Genomic DNA, 16,098 nt, shown 5'->3' on the forward strand with positions numbered 1-16,098 from the left:
GCTGGGGATTAAACACAGGGCCTCATGCATGCTAGGCAAATCTTACCTCCTGAGCTGCACCTCCAGTCCACAGAGTCTACAGTAAATATCTACTTATTAAATCATTGTAAAGACAAATGCAGTGTAGATAAAGCACCTGGAATAGTTACTAGAATATAGAAAGCAACCGCTAAATATTGGTCCTAACACTATTTTATTTGTAGGCATTTAGTCTTAAGTATATACAAGGCGGACCTTTTACTTGGAATGGTGCTGTCCTTAATAGTTGACTGATGGATAACCTGGGGCTATATCTACAAGACAGAACACGTGGCTAGCATGCCCAAAGCCCTAAATTCAATCTACAGTTCCACCGCCACCCTCACTCCCCACCCCTGGAAAAAAATTGCCTCATGAAATTCCCAAATACGGATCCAGATCAATTTCAACCACTTCCAAAAAGCTTTCCTTTGATTCCCAAAACCAAATACATTTCTCTTTACAAGACATCCCCAAAGCACAATGTTCAAGAGCTTTAACTTTTTGTTGTTGTTTGGTTTTTTTTGTTTGTTTGTGCTAGGTAGCACAGGTTGGCCTGAAATTCACTATGTAGCCAAAGCTAGACTCATATTCACTATGAAGCCCAGACTGGACTTGAACTTAACATCTTCCATTTTCACTTTGAACACTAGGATTGCAATAATATGAGCATCAGTCCAGCTTTGAAGTTGTTTAAATTGTTTTTATTTTCTGGAACAATGACTCATGTAACCCAGGCTGGCCTCAAAATCACTATTTAGTCAAGGATGGCCTTGAACTCATCTTCCTGCTTAAGTGACAGGATTACAGATATATGCAACCATACTCAGCTAGAGTTACTTTTACAGGTCCATTATATTCTTTAACAGATTATGGGACATCTATCATCTATCCCTTAAATTTCTTAATTATAAAACAAAATAATCTAATTTATTATCTATCTTTATAATACCTAACATTATGTTTTCCCAATGTTTCAACAAAAATATGTCAAGAAAAGTCACTGTAATTTTAAAGAAACACTAGGAAAATTAAAAACAATGATCATAATGTTAAAATAACAGTTAAATGTGAGTCCAGAGAGTAAACAAAAGCCTGTTAAGAAGTTTCCAGCTAGAGCTGATGAGATTGCTTAGCTAACTCAGGCAGCACTTACTATCTATCAAGTCTGATGACCAAGTCTAATCCCTGGGAATCACAGGGAAGAACAGAAGAGAATTAACAGCTTCAAGTTGTCCTCTGACCTTGACATAAAAGCATGCATAAGCATGCGTGCAGATACACGCAGTAAACAGGTATTAATTTTTTAAAGTTCCCAGCTACCTCTCGAGGAGAGTATCTTGTCCAAGATCCTTTTCTGCCTATTTCTAATCTCACCAAGTCCAATTTTATTACTGCTAAGCAATAGAGATGAACCCAAATTCAGCGCCTTGTGAAATTTCAGTAGATAATAAAGCGAACACATCCCTTTCAGCATTCACCAGGCGTGGTGGCACACGCCTTTAATTCCAGCACTTGGGAAGCAAAGACAGGCAGATCTCTATGAGTTCAAGGCCAGACTGGTCTCTACAAAGCGAGTTCCAGGACAGCCCGGACTACACAGAGAAACCCTGCCTCAAAAAAACAGAACAATAAAAATCCATTTCAGCACTCTAACTCTTACCTTCGTTGTCATAAGAGCCAGCTACAGACCGAGAAATATACCCAGGAACTACAGCAATCATGGCAGCAGCAAGAAGACCAGCTCCTGCATCCTGGAGAAACAGAAGTTAACATGGATACGCCCCTAAGAGAACTGAGGACCTACAGTCTATTCTCTTTATAAGGGGCCCAGAGAGCATTCAAAAATTTCCAGTGTCAATATGAGATGCTAGAAATGCACACAGCACAACAAAGCCAAAAACTTCACAGTCGACTCCGCATGAGGACACCAAATCTAATGCTGAGTACAAATATGCTGAGACAGATACACCATATGGAATATGGAATATGGTGTACAATGGAAAGGACCTGTAATATCAGCAGAATGAGGCAAGAGAATTACAAACCCAAGACCAACATAGCACGATCCTTTCTAAAAGCAAAAAAAAAAAAATAGTAGGAGGAGAGTAATTAGAGATACACCTCAGCTGACAGGGTATTTATGTGCCTAGCAAGCATGAAACCCTGGTTTGATCCCTAGAACCACATACACCAAGCATGGTGGCACATGCCTATAATCTCAGCAGACATTCAAGATCATCCTTGGCTACACAGTGAGTTCAAGATTATTAGCTTGGACTACATAGTAGCCTGCCCCCAAAAAATAATAATGATGATAATAATAATAACAATCCCATGAGCTGTCAAAACCAGAGCCTGCTTGGGTATGGTGGCACACACCTTTAATCTCAGCACTCCAGAGGCAGAGGCAAAAGCAGGTGAATCTCTGTGAGTTTGAGATCACCCAGGACTATACAGTGAGACTCTGTCTAAAATAAATAAATAAAAGCCAGAATTTGCACCAGAATGGACTATTTAGCTACAAGTATCACAGACTTTTTAGTTCCTTCCTCTAATAGTAACTATACATCACAAAAACGCCAGTTCTACAAGAATAAAGTTATTATTTAACTTTAAAAGAAAACAAAGAATTGGACATGATAGCAAACACATGTAATCCCAGCACTTGGAAAGTGGAGACAGGAAGATAGCAATTCTGAGGCCAGCCTGGGCTCCATAGGAAAATCCTATCTCAAAAACAACAACTCAACAAAAAAGTGACGATCTACCTAGATTGAGGATGTCAGGAGGTTAGACTGTAAAGTTGGAGAGTTACCAGCCAACTTTTAAGGTTAAAAACAAAAAAAAAAAAAAAAACCATATTCAAAAAATAAGAAAGTAAATAAACAGTAAGGTTTGTTTGTTGATGATCACATCAAAGGATAAAAAGTCCTCCAAACTGACCCTGGCTTCTCAAGCCCTCCTGCTAGCTTGTCATCTCTCAGGAACCCCCGCTAACACTGCAGCCACAGAGTAAGAACAGACTCCCAAGAATCAAGAAACCTGAAAAAAGTCAACAAGAAACCTGAAAAAAGAGAATCAGCATTATCGAGCCAAAATGCTTAAGAATTTCAAAAAAAAATTTTTTCAAATGTATCAACAAAAAATTGCTAAGTGCCTATTTCCAATAGAAATAACCACTTTGGAAAACATGTAGTTTTTTACCCCTTCTTCCTTACATTGGTAAGGGATTCAAAATCTACACGTGTCAATTTTACATGTTAACTGCTGATTTTTTTCTTTACATAGCAATTTGTCCTTAAAAAAGCAAACAGCTACAAATGATAATAAAGCACATATTCCCCACTAACTCAGTTCAACAAATGTCTTTAACCTCTGGCTCCCCACTGTGTAAAAATTTCTAATTTCCTTCAAGAGCTAACAAGTCACCCTAAAGAGAAGCTCCTTAAAACTAAGGATGATCTGGCTGGGCAGTGGTGGCTCACGCCTTTAATCCCAGTACCTGGGAGGAAGACGCAGGCAGGTCTTGGTGAGTTCGAGGCCAGCCTGGTCTACACAGCAAGTTTCAGGACAGCCAGGACTACACAGAGAAACCCTGTCTCAAAAAAACAAAAAAAAAAAAAACAAAAAAAAAAAACAAAAAATCTAAGGACATTCTGAAGCATTGGTTCTCAATCTTCCTAATGCAGTGACCCTTTGATACAATTCTTCATGTTGTGATGATCCCTAACCATAAAATTATTTTTGTTGCTACTTCATAACCATATTTTTGCTACTGTTATGAATCGTAATGTAAATATTTTTGGAGATAGAGGTTTGCCAAAGAGGTCACAAGCAGCAGGTTAAGAACCTGTTATAAAGGGAAGTATTCCACCCTTCAGAAAGAAAACAACTTAAAAGCTTTAGGAAGTTCCTGAAACAAACCAGACTCACTAGGCCCCTGGCTCCCCGTTTTATATAAACAGTAACTGCCCAGAGATACTCTCAGATAAGCAGAGCAGCCTAGAAGAGGCTCAGACCCGCCAAGCTGCATGGAAGAGGCCCAAACAAAGTGAGCTGCTGGAAGAGACACTGCAATCTGTCAAGCTGCTTGCAACTCATGCAGTAAGCTCTGGCCTTCCAGCTTTTGTGAGATGTCACCCATGCTGAGGTGGCTTTTGTTGATGTAGCTGTCACTTTTGAGCCATTTCCGCTTTTTTAAGTAACCCCTCACCCATATTCCTTTAAGTAACCCCAATAAAAATTTATCAGTTCCAAGATGAACTTTGGGGGTATCCTTACTTGGTCTGTCATTGGTTCCCTATCTGGGGTGAATAAATATTTGTACATCTCCCCTGTAAGTTTCACAACACTCCCCAACTTTTTAAGGCTCTAGATTCCTCCACCTTTCCAGCATCTACTAGAGATTCATCAACATTCAGTCCCAAGCTTCCTGTCACTCAAATCCTTTACCTTGAGCTCTTTGGTAAGGTGGTATGTAACGATGGTGGTAAAGGAGGAGAAGAGAGGGGCCAGGAAAACACAGACATTCCTAATGTCAATGGTGATATGGAAAAAATGGAGTACGTGGTAGATTGCAGCAGAGGTGATCATTAAGCCTGAAACAGGAAAAAGTAATCCCATTAGGTTGTCCTGGTAAGAAAATAAAAAGAAAAGTGTCAATCCAAATTTCAATAAAGTAGCAACACAGGTCTTAACAAACCACTAGAAATACTATTAGAGCAATTATACTAAGCTTCTACACTTCTCTGTTAAGGATTCTATCTAGAATGTATAAGACATCCTCCCTTCCTCATTCACATCTCCACTATCCCACACATGTTCTCTGTAAGACCCACTTTTGGAAATCTATAATCAGAATGAAATTACAAGTATCCTGAAGTGAAGCGAACAGAAATAAAGCTGTTTCACAGCATACAAACACCACACTGTCCTTACAAACACAACAAATCCTGTCCCCCCTCACCTGGGTAAATTGTTCCTCCAATGATTCGGCCCAAAGGGTACCAGGCCCGGTCATCAAACCAGTTATGGAATTTATAAAACCCCTCCTCAGCCAGAAACCGGGTAGTCCGATAATTAAAGTACCTAAAACAAGAAAGAAAAGCACCATGTCCCCCCACATCTCTGTACTCAGAGTGTCCTACTTTGCAAAGAGCTTGGAAGGAACACAGCATTGTGTGAATAAAGTTTACTGCCAAAATTTATGTCATGAAAATCATTTATACTAACTGAAGTCTCTATTTCTTTTTTTTTTTGTTTGTTTTGTTTTGTTTTGTTTTTCAAGACAGGGTTTCTCTGTGTAGCTTTGCGCCTTTCCTGGAACTCACTTGGTAGTCCAGGCTGGCCTCGAACTCACAGAGATCCACCTGGCTCTGCCTCCCGAGTGCTGGGATTAAAGGCGTGCGCCACCACCGCCCAGCTGAAGTCTCTATTTCTATTCTACACTTGTATCAATTAAAGCACTGCTTTTCTCTGAAAGAAATGAACTTGAAGTCTAATGTCCATACAAAGCACTCAAACAGGACACTTCAGCAGGCCAGCCTGTGGTAGATAATAAAGCCAGCAAAAGAACTCAAGACCTCTAAAGCATGAGATTTGGCCCTTTTCAAGTGACAAGAATACATTTTGTTCCTCTACCACACACAAGAACACATGGACACCTCTAAGTAATGAACATCTACAAAGATATTGGCATAACACCATATGCAGGATGGGAAAAAATTTAACCCACATGATAACAAGAACTTCCTAATGAGTGTTTAAACTTCTAACAAGGTCCATTCATGTTATTTCAAGTGTGTCTGATACCACCTACACTGTAACATAACAGTATATACTACATATAAAGTACTGGACAAGAAATGCTAAAAATTGTACATGGAAAAAGTTTTCTAGAGCCAGGCTGTGTAAGCACGTCCCTAAATGAAAAAGAAGGGGGAAGTAGAGCAAAACCAAATAAATAAATGGGTCTCCAACCATGGGTAATCACCTCCTAGCCCACCTCCTTAACTCTATTTTTCTCCTTGGTCAGTCAAGTTTTGGCAGCTGAGGTAAGGAGAAGCAGCAGATGGCATAAAGCTCTAGCCTTCTGTTCCTCATGAAATGTTATTCTGGTAACTGTCAGAGATACAGAAAAGATGAGGGTTCTAGAAGGCAGTCGGCACGGGTTATAATCATGTCCACTATCTACCAGTAGGAGGCGGACTAAGAAAGAAGCGTAAATTAGTGAACTAAGATCAGCTCTGGGCATGGTTCCTCCTTAGAAAAGGAATAGTCAGATCATTTGTACAGTGTCTTCCAGTTCTACTGCAGACACTTTTTTCCCCTGATTAGCTCACCTCAATATTCACCTATCTGGAGGGTCTAAGAATGAAGCTCTAACAGTTAGATCAAGAAACAAAACAAAGATGTGGGCCTGGTGGCACAAGCCTGTAATTCCAGCACTTGGGAGATGGAGGCAGGATCAGGAGTTCAAGGTCATCCTCAGCCAGCTACAGAGCAGATTAGAAGCTACCCTGAACTACATAAAACCCTCTCTCAAAAAAGAAAGAAAATGATGTAAGTGTTGTGTTTTCATTTCTGTTCTATGATAAAATACCCTGACAAAAAACAGTAGGGGTTTGAGGGAGGAAAGGGAGTGGAGAAATGACTTAACTATATTTTAATTTTTTGTTTTTAGTTGCAAAACAAAAAAAGTAAAGTACTTAGATTAAGACAAAAATAACATGGAGAAAAGTAAGTATTTGGCTTATAATTCCAGGTTACAGCCCACAGCAGGTCAACAGCAAAGAAATAAATGAACACATACAGGCCTGCCTACCGGCCTACCGGCCTGCCGGCCTGCCGGCCTGCCGGCCTGCCTGCCTGCCTGCTTGCTTGCTCTTAGCTATCTTTCTCTTAAACTGTTCAGGACCATTTGCCCAGGGAATGATTCCACTTACAATGGGGCTGGGTCTTCCTCCTTAATGAACAATCAAGACAATCCCCCACAAACAGGCCCACAAGTCAACCTGATCTAGACTCTGCTCAGGCCTGGTGTAGTGGCACACACTTTTAGTTCCAGTGCTTAGGAGTAGACCTCTGTGAGTGTCAAGGCCAGCCTGGACTATATAGAGAGTTCCAGGACAGATAGGGCTGCAAAGTAAGAACCTGTCTCAAAAAACACACAACAAAAGCCTCTCTTCTTAGGAGATTCTAGAGTCAATTTGACAGTCAAAACTAACCAGCACAGTAAATCTTCTCATTCGTGAGAAAAATGTAAACTGATTTCAGAGCTCCCCAAAGAAAATATATATAATACCTCCAAGTTCTTTAAAATACCTATATAAAACAAAATTACAACCAAGTACAGGCCTTGAACTTTTTAAGCAATGTTACCAAATATGAATGAGCTGTTTTTAAATATTCAATAACTAAAGAATCTAGGACTCTGGTTTCTACATTTTTCCTAAGACTCAACTTTAGGCAATAATGCAATGACCTCAGTCTGTGGAATCAGACAAATCCACATTCAAATCTAGGTTCCCACCTAGTAAATGTGTAACTTTGGATACAGTCCCAGTCTTCTCAATTAACAGAAAAAAAACTGTACCTGTATTTCACTGAATTGCTTTAAGGATTTAAAGACAATCTGTAAAATAGTACTCAAAAGAAAAAAAGAAAGATGCTTAGAAAATGTTAGGTTTAAAAACAAAAAAAAAAGTTTTATTTATTTGGAGGTTTATTTATTTATTTATTTTATTTATTTGATGATATATTGTGTATTGTAATAAACTTGCCTAAGAATCAGAGGACAGAGCCAGCCACTGCATTAGACATAGCGGTCAGGCAGTGGTGGCACACACTTTTAATCCTAGCACTCAAGTAAAGGCATGAGGTTCAGGACCTCATGCCTTTACTTGAGAAGCGCACATGCCTTTAATCCCAGGAAGTAATATGGCAGGGCAGAGAAAGGTATGAGGCGTGAGGAAACAGGAACTCACTCTTTTCAGGCTTAGGATTTCATAGAGGTAAGAACTAGTTCTGCTTCTCTGACCTTTCAGCTTTCACCCTGATATCTGGCTCTGGGTTTTTTGTTAAAAGACCACCTAAGATTCAAACAATGACAGGGAGGTGGTATCTTGCCAGGAGAGTAGAGGACAACTTTTGAGAATTAACTCTTTCCTTCCACAGTGTGAGTGCTGGGGATCTACCTCAATCCTAACAGCAAGTGCCTTTACCCACTGAGCCATATCACTGTCCCAGTTCAGGGTTATTTGAGATAGGGTCTTCCTATGTAATCCTACATAGCCTAGTACTTACTATGTGGCCAAAGCTGGTCTCCAGTTTGCCACAATCCTCTTGCCTCTTGGCCCCTAGAGTACTGAGGGTATAGGCATGTACCATCATGCCCAGCTAATGGTATTAATACTACTGAGGGTTTCACCCTATCTTTTTCAATCTAATAAACAAAACCTTAGACTTTTTATTATGTGTTTATGCATGTGTCTGAGATGTCAGAAGCCTCAGATCCCCTGGAACTGGAGTTACAAGTGGTAGTGAGCCATCTGACATGGGAGCTGGGAACTAAATTTGAATCCTCTGCAAAAGCAGTATGTGCTCTTAACCATAGAGCCATCTCTCCAGCCCCAGGTTGGTTTTTGTTTGGTTTGGTTTTTCTGAGATAGGATCTTACTATCTAAGTAGTAGTCTTAGCTAGCCTGGAACCTACTATGTAAACCAGGTTGGTATTGAACTCAAAGACATACACCTGCCTCTTCCTCCCAAGTGCTGGGATTAAAGGAATGTGCCACCATGCCCAGATTTTTTTTTTTTTTTTTTTTTTTTTTTTTTTTTTGGTTTTTCGAGACAGGGTTTCTCTGTGTAGCTTTGCGCCTTTCCTGGGACTCACTTGGTAGCCCAGGCTGGCCTCGAACTCACAGAGATCCACCTGGCTCTGCCTCCCGAGTGCTGGGATTAAAGGCGTGCGCCACCACCGCCCGGCCAGATTTTTTTTTTTTTATTTTATTTTCCCAATACTTTTTAGATAGACTCTCACTATACAGCCCAGGATTATAGGCATTTGCCACAATACCCAGTTCTCATAGCTTTAACATTTTTAGTGCCTTCGAATTTAACAATAAGCCCAATTTCTACTGTATAAATAAATAGGAAAAGAAGTTATGATCTCAAGTTCATGACTTGTGCTATTCTTTATAGTCTTAAATATAGTCCAGGATCCTTTCCTTTATGTGTATTACTGCTCTTGATCCAAAAAAAAAAGAAAAGGTAGATTTCTCTTAGCCTAGCCAGACCTCAAGTAAGCAAGCTTAACAGCAAAGTCTATTGCACTGTTTGAGTTGACGAGACGCACTTGGAAAACTTGAAGGAGTCTTCTTTAAATGTACTGAAAATACACTTCCATTACTGATAATTGATTAGAATTTAAACCCAAAAACTTCAACACCTCCAGAAGGAAATATCAGAGCAAAGGTACTCACGGATCAAACTCATGGATAACACTTTCAAATCTCAGGACAGCAAAGAGACGAGTAGAAAATGCTGCAAAGTCCAGAGAATAAATATTTTCATCAGTAACATTCCATTAAAGAACAACAGAAGATAAACAGCAGCACTATGGAGAAACTAAAATTATCTAGCACTAGCATCACAGAAAATGCAAGATAGTTCTCGAATAAAGTCTCCATCCATTTCTCCCCACCTAGAAGAAACGAGTCTGACAAAACCATCTACGGTTTTTTCACCTCAATGGGATACATTTAACTGTTGTATTACACAAAGCCTGTCCGATCATAGTTACCTAATACCGAATTTGGCCACTTTTTACATATACTGACCCCTTTTACATATACACATACCCCTTACCTTAGTCTTGGAACAAACAAAGAGATACGTCAAGTAAGGATATACTTATGACTCATGAAGAGCTGGGAAAGCTTTAAAAACAATAAGTCCTCAAAAGGCTTTCAGAAATACTAAGGTGCAGTAATGCATGCTTACAATGCCAGCCCTTGGGAAGCTGAGGGTACATAGCAAAACTCTGCCTCAAACTAGTTACTTTTCCTATTGCTAGATAAATATCTGACAAAACAAATGAAAGGGAGAATTTTTTGGCTTTTACTTTATTTTTTTTTTTTTTTTTTTGGTTTTTCGAGACAGGGTTTCTCTGTGTAGCTTTGCGCCTGTCCTGGAACTCACTTGGTAGCCCAGGCTGGCCTCGAACTCACAGAGATCCGCCTGGCTCTGCCTCCCGAGTGCTGGGATTAAAGGCGTGCGCCACCACCGCCCGGCTTTACTTTATTTTATTTTGGCTCATAGTTCAAGGCTGAGAGAGCTATAAGCATAGAAGGGAGGTAGCGGAGCACAAAGCGACAGATCCTGCTGCATCCAATCAGGAAGAGATCTGTTCTGCTCACTTTCTCCTTTTAATTCAGTTCAGAACCCTTGCCCACAGAAGGGTATCATCCTTCCAACCTCAGTAGACCTAATCCAGGTAATTCCTCACTGTAGTGCCCTGGGCTTGTCTCCTAGGGGATTCTAGAGCCTGTCAAGTTGGCAATATGATCCATCACAAGCACCAGAGTTGAAGATAATTCTTTTACAAAATTCAACACCCAACAGCTCCCACTTTCTTTCAGTCAATGAAAATACAGAACCAACAGAGCATGCTTTCTACTTTTCCTATGATCAACAGCCCTGAGTTTTGTATTTCTTGAGTAAGTCTTCATAAGATTATACCAATGAGAAATGATAAAAAGAACAGCAATCTGCTAAAAGAATAAGGCATGTTTTTTAAAATCCATTTTTAAGTTTTTCATCATTCCAACTCCAAGAAGCCCACACACAGACTCACATAACACAGCAGCCATCGACAGGATGAGAAGCTTCAGAAGTGTGTCCTGCTTCTCATAGGACAACCGCAAAAATCCAAGCTTAGTCATCTTGACATCAATGGATGGTAACGGGTGATATTCAAATAGCTAAAATGAGAAGTCAAGACCGAAGATATTGAATAACCTGAATTTACTTAAGTTAACTTTAATCTTTTAGGGTGAGAAAGAACCATATGTATATACAAGCTACAAAAATACCAGAGAAGTTAGAGCTAATACTAACACCCAAGCTTTGACTAAAGATTGACATACCAGCAAAGAAGCAAACACTATTAGGTTTATGTGTCAAGAATAAATAGGTAGGACCAGAGTTGGTGGCACATGCCTTTAATCGCTCAGGAGGCAGAGGCAGGCCAGTCTGATCTACACAGCAAACTCTAGGCTAGTCAGGGTTACCTGGTAACCTAGTGATACTGCCTCTCCTGCCAAAAATGACTAAAAATGAGTAATCATACCACTCAACATGTCTATAATCCCAGTTACTCAAGAGACAGAGGCAGAAGGATCAAAGGCTCCAGGCCACACTAGCCAGCTTAGTGAGGGCCTGTCTCAAAATAAAAATCTTTAAAAGGGCTGCCCATGGAACTCAACAGGGCATTTGCCTAACAGGCAAAAAGCCCCACTTTTCCATCTTCTGTACTACAGAAACAAATATTCTACCCACAATTCTGTTTCCTACTTCCACAGCTACCAAGTACATAGTACAACGGGGAAAAGTATGACAGGAGAATCAGGCAGAAACAGAAGTGGGGAAAAAAGGCAGTAGAAGAAAAGCATGCAAAAATAAGAAGATGGAAAAAAAACAAAGATGATTTTTTAAAAGGGAAAAGAAAGCATACATGAAAATGAATGATGGGGGTGGGGAGGACACATGCATAAGCCTGGTACGGACAGTTCATGTCCATGTTCCCAACACTTGGTGACACTGAGGAAAAGTCATTCATTGTGCAGTTGAGTTCAGGCTGGATACAAGGTTAAGTTCTAGGTCAGTTTGGGTTAGTGTGAGAGCTGACCACAAAAAGAGAAAGGGGGTGGGGCTGGAGCTGGGGGAAAGGGGAGGGAGGTAAGTAGAAGATGGAAACGAACGTGACCTACGGAAGTGAAAGTAGAAAACCAGAAATCATGACGGACTGGACATGAGTTCCAGCCCTAAGTCTAAGGCTCAACTGATGGGCTACAAGTGGCTACAAGTTTTTTCTGTGGATGCTTCCTGGCCAACGGAAGCACAGGCTGATCACTAACCCAAGAGCAAGCCATGCACTCAAGAGAGAAACATACTCAGCCCACTGTATTTTCTTCTTCATAATTCATACTCTTAACTATTGCTCAGATCTATTTTCCCTGTCAAATCATGTTTCAAGGCATCTCTGTAACTGACCCTAATGACCCAGGGACAGCTTGTAACACCAGATGATAATCTAGAGGGAAAACATAATTTTTTTTCTTCTGAACCAGAATAAAATGTCGGAGTGGTGGTGAGGGAAGCAATCTGCAGACAGTTCAGAATGGTAATTATAGACAAGGGTTGTGTTAAGGACTAAGGGCAAAGAATGTAATGACAGAAAATATGTAGCATTGTTCAAAACTCTGGGGAACAAGTGAGTCTGCATTACTACTTATCTTGTTCCTTTCTTACTGGAGGAAAAACAAAAAGGTTGGGAAAGGATAACTAACACTGGACTAGATGGAAAACACGAAGAATCACATGGGGAAGTCAAGAAATCTTTTCTTTAATTAACTGTCCCAGAAGAGCAGTTTGGGCTAGTGTGTTTAATTATAATTCCAAAGGGAAGGCTTTATCATGCACTAACTCCGGGGAGTGAACAATTCAGTCCCATCTCCTGGGTCTGGAGCTGTTCTCCGGAGATAGCGGAAACGGCAACAAAACACCACTGACCCGATATGATCCACACACCTGAAAAGTAAGCAGGGGAAGCGACAGTGCTAAAACCTGGACTTGAAAACCGAGTAAAGGCAGCTAGTAATTTAAAGCCGAGGGCTGGGAGGTTCCATCCTGTTCTCTGGTAATTTCCACACGCCGACAGGGCACAGAAAGGAGAAAGACGCTTTTCTTATCCGCTCAGCGTCTTGCTGCTTCTCAGCCGTGCATGCAAGCCTTGACATCCTGACCCACCCCAGCTGCAGCCTCAGCGTTTCCACGTCCTCCTGCACACCCTCACGGAACTGACCCCAGACCCCGACCCCAACACCTCTCAGCACACTCCGCATGGCCCCTCCAAGCTAGTCTCAGGGTTTCGTGTCCCACGCCCACGCTGCCAGAGCGCACTGCCCTGCCAAGACCCCTCCTCCGATCGTCCGGTGCCCAGTGCCCGGAGGTCCCCACACCACCCCACACGCCCCCTCCTCCGCAAGGCCGCAGGCATGCTCGGCTCCCCACCGTTACAGGCCTGCCTCCAGCACCTCGTTCGGGCCCGCCAACACCCTGCACTGCACCTGTCGCTAACCTTCAAGCACTACCCTAGAGGCCTTCTCACCCGGCGGATGCTCCTCAGGAATCCACTCGGCTCCCCCTGCCATCCGTTCAGTGGCGCACCCAACCCTGACAGCAGCCAAGGCCCGCCTCCCTGCCCTGCTCCGCATTGGCTGGCCCAGGGCAATGAGCATTTCAGGGGAGCGATAGGATGACGATCCTGTCTGTCATTCCGAAGGCGTAGACCAAGCCAGGGTCCCCCTTTTTGAGTGGTCAATTTTAGCTATCACTCAGCCAATTGAGAGGCGTGACTATGAGCGCCCGCCGAACTGTGATTGGTCGAGGCAGGAGAGCGAAATGCGCGGAAAGAGCCTGCTCTGAGCAGTTTGGTTGAGAACCGAGGAGTGACGTGTCGGTCTGCGGACTGGGAGGGAGTCGCGGTGGGAAGGAGCGGCCGCGGTACCCCAGCCACGTGACCAGAAGCGGAAATACGCAGCGAAAGCGGAGGTCGCACCACGTCCGGAAAAGTTTGGAGTGCGGAGCCGCTTGTTTCTAAGGTAGAGATGGCTCGTACCTAGTAAACGGTTAAAGGAGAGAAGACTGACCTACATGTTATGAAGACTCTCCGGCTTGATCCCCAGAACCCAACTTTGTCTGCTAACGAGCCCAAGGATTGTATTTGACTCTGTTCCAGTAACTTGGGTAAAGGGACCCCTGACAGATTTCACCGAGGCATTTCACTTCCTTCAGGCCTGGCTTTGTGAAAGTGCCTACTCGGCCTCAAAGACTGTCAGAACCGTGCCCGAGCCAGCGATGGCCTGCAGAAGTCATCGCAAGCCCTGGAGCGGTCCTTGGCTATCAGGAAGCAGCCTTGCTTGGTCAGTTTGGCCCTTGGCCGGGTGAGCAGCTTTCTGCCCTCCCCGACCCTCCGAGAACGTTGCCGAGAGCAGGCACAGGGCAGGGTTTCAGCAGCCAAACGCCTATCTTTCAGATATAAATATATACACGGATGTACGAGCGCTTCCACTCCTTACATACCTCCGACCAAAGACTGCCCTAAAGATCAGACCATCCGGACAGCGTTCACATTTAGTGCCAGTGGCGCTGGCTTTTGTTTTACTCTCCCATGAAGGGAACAACTAGCTTACTGAAATCAGTGCTTTGCAATCATGTGTTTCCTCAAAATTCCCATGACCTACTGGGCGGTGGTGGCGCACGCCTTTAATCCCAGCCCTCGGGTGGCAGAGCCAGGCGGATCTCTGTGAGTTCGAGGCCAGCCTGGACTACCAAGTGAGTTCCAGGAAAGGCGCAAGGCTACACAGAGAAACCCTGTCTCGAAAAACCAAAAAAAAAAAAAAAATTTCCCATGACCAGTTTTACCCCAGGACCCAACTCAATAGCTCTGTTTTGTTTTTATAGTAGATAGTCCTTGTAGTTTTATTTTAGCAAGAATAACGGTACAGCACACACTTTATGATGCCAGCACTCCCAAAGCCTGAGGCAGAAAGAGCTGAATTCCCAGGCATCTTAATCCGATGGAGATAAGCATAAGGACTTTACATGCCTTCAAATGCATGTGTCTTCAAAACATAGCTTAATTTCTTACATAGAAAAATTATTTCTCACAGTTCTAGAGCCTGAGAAACGTAAGATCACAGTGCTTGGATTTGGCAAAGACTTTTACCATGTCAGATGATGGGAGATCACCTCAGAATTTTTACTTTGAAAAAAAAAAAAATGCTAGGACCAATGAGATGGCTTGGTGGGTAAAGACAGTTGCGACAATTGCCCCTTACCATACCAACCTTACAATCTGAGTTAGATCCCCAGAACCCACCTAAAGGTGGCAGAAGAGAACTGACTCCACAGAGTTGTTCTCTGACCTACACACACACACACACACACACACACACACACACACACACACACGATGAGTAATAATAAAATTTTTAAAGGATGCTAGCCTAAGCCTGGTGGAAAGCCTGTCACCCCAGCTAGTTCAAAGCCTTCCTGTGAAGCTCATGAGACCCTGTTTCAAAGGGTAAACTGAGGCCTGGTGATGTAATTCAGTAGTGGAAAATAAGGTCCTAGATTAAATCTCTCATAGCAAAGAGACAGAAAAGAGGAGTTAAAAAAAAAAAGATTTTCAAGTTCTTTTTTTTTTTTTATTAAAAAAAAAAAAGCACTTCAAAAAATGTTAGAAGAGTGTTCCTTCCCTGGCGCCTCTCCCACTCAGGAGGTTTTTCCTTTTCATTAGTCTGCATTCACCCTGAAGGGGAATAAGAAAGACTGTTGAGGGAAAAAATATGGTGATTATTGAAAGCTATCTTTTTTTTTTTTTTTTTTTTTTTTTGTTTTTCGAGACAGGGTTTCTCTGTGTAGCTTTGCGCCTTTCCTGGAACTCACTTGGTAGTCCAGGCTGGCCTCGAACTCACAGAGATCCGCCTGGCTCTGCCTCCCGAGTGCTGGGATTAAAGGCGTGCGCCACCACCGCCCGGCGAAAGGTATCTTTTTTAATTGAACGTGTTTCCAAAAGACGTTACACTACATTTAAGTTTCTAGGTGTTAAAGTTAAGTGCTCATTTTTAGGAGTGAAATTCCTATTAGTAAAGAGAGACTGGGCATGGTGGGGAGCAGAGATGGGCAGATTTCTGTGAGCTGAAGGCCAGCTTGGTCTACATAGAGAGTTCTAGGCCAGTGAGAATCACAGTGAGACCTTGTCTTTTCTCAAAAAAAAAAAAAAAAAAAAAA

At 42.2% G+C, this 16,098-nt stretch overlaps 1 protein-coding gene across 3 annotated transcripts in view; it reads right to left on the bottom strand.

Moving 5' to 3' along the window:
- The window catches only part of Stt3a (STT3 oligosaccharyltransferase complex catalytic subunit A), a 37,615-nt gene extending 24,125 nt beyond the window's left edge, over nucleotides 1–13,490 (bottom strand). The window contains exons 1-6 of one of the 3 annotated variants that reach the window (XM_052756429.1): nucleotides 13,412–13,490; nucleotides 10,877–11,003; nucleotides 9,504–9,564; nucleotides 4,988–5,109; nucleotides 4,474–4,619; nucleotides 1,682–1,772 (exon numbers count right to left, since the gene is read on the bottom strand). In XM_052756429.1, coding sequence (XP_052612389.1) covers nucleotides 1,682–1,772; nucleotides 4,474–4,619; nucleotides 4,988–5,109; nucleotides 9,504–9,564; nucleotides 10,877–10,964 — 508 coding nt within the window. In that variant the 5' untranslated portion in view covers nucleotides 10,965–11,003; nucleotides 13,412–13,490. Of the gene's footprint in view, nucleotides 1–1,681; nucleotides 1,773–4,473; nucleotides 4,620–4,987; nucleotides 5,110–9,503; nucleotides 9,565–10,876; nucleotides 11,004–12,831; nucleotides 13,161–13,381 lie in introns of those variants that run through there. The other 2 variants (XM_052756446.1, XM_052756436.1) reach the window with 2 other exon arrangements.
- Between the last annotated feature and the right edge of the window lie 2,608 nt (nucleotides 13,491–16,098).

This window comes from Peromyscus californicus, unplaced genomic scaffold (assembly GCF_007827085.1).
Source record: "Peromyscus californicus insignis strain IS unplaced genomic scaffold, ASM782708v3 Scaffold_11__1_contigs__length_118956290, whole genome shotgun sequence".
Lineage (NCBI taxonomy): Eukaryota > Metazoa > Chordata > Mammalia > Rodentia > Cricetidae > Peromyscus > Peromyscus californicus.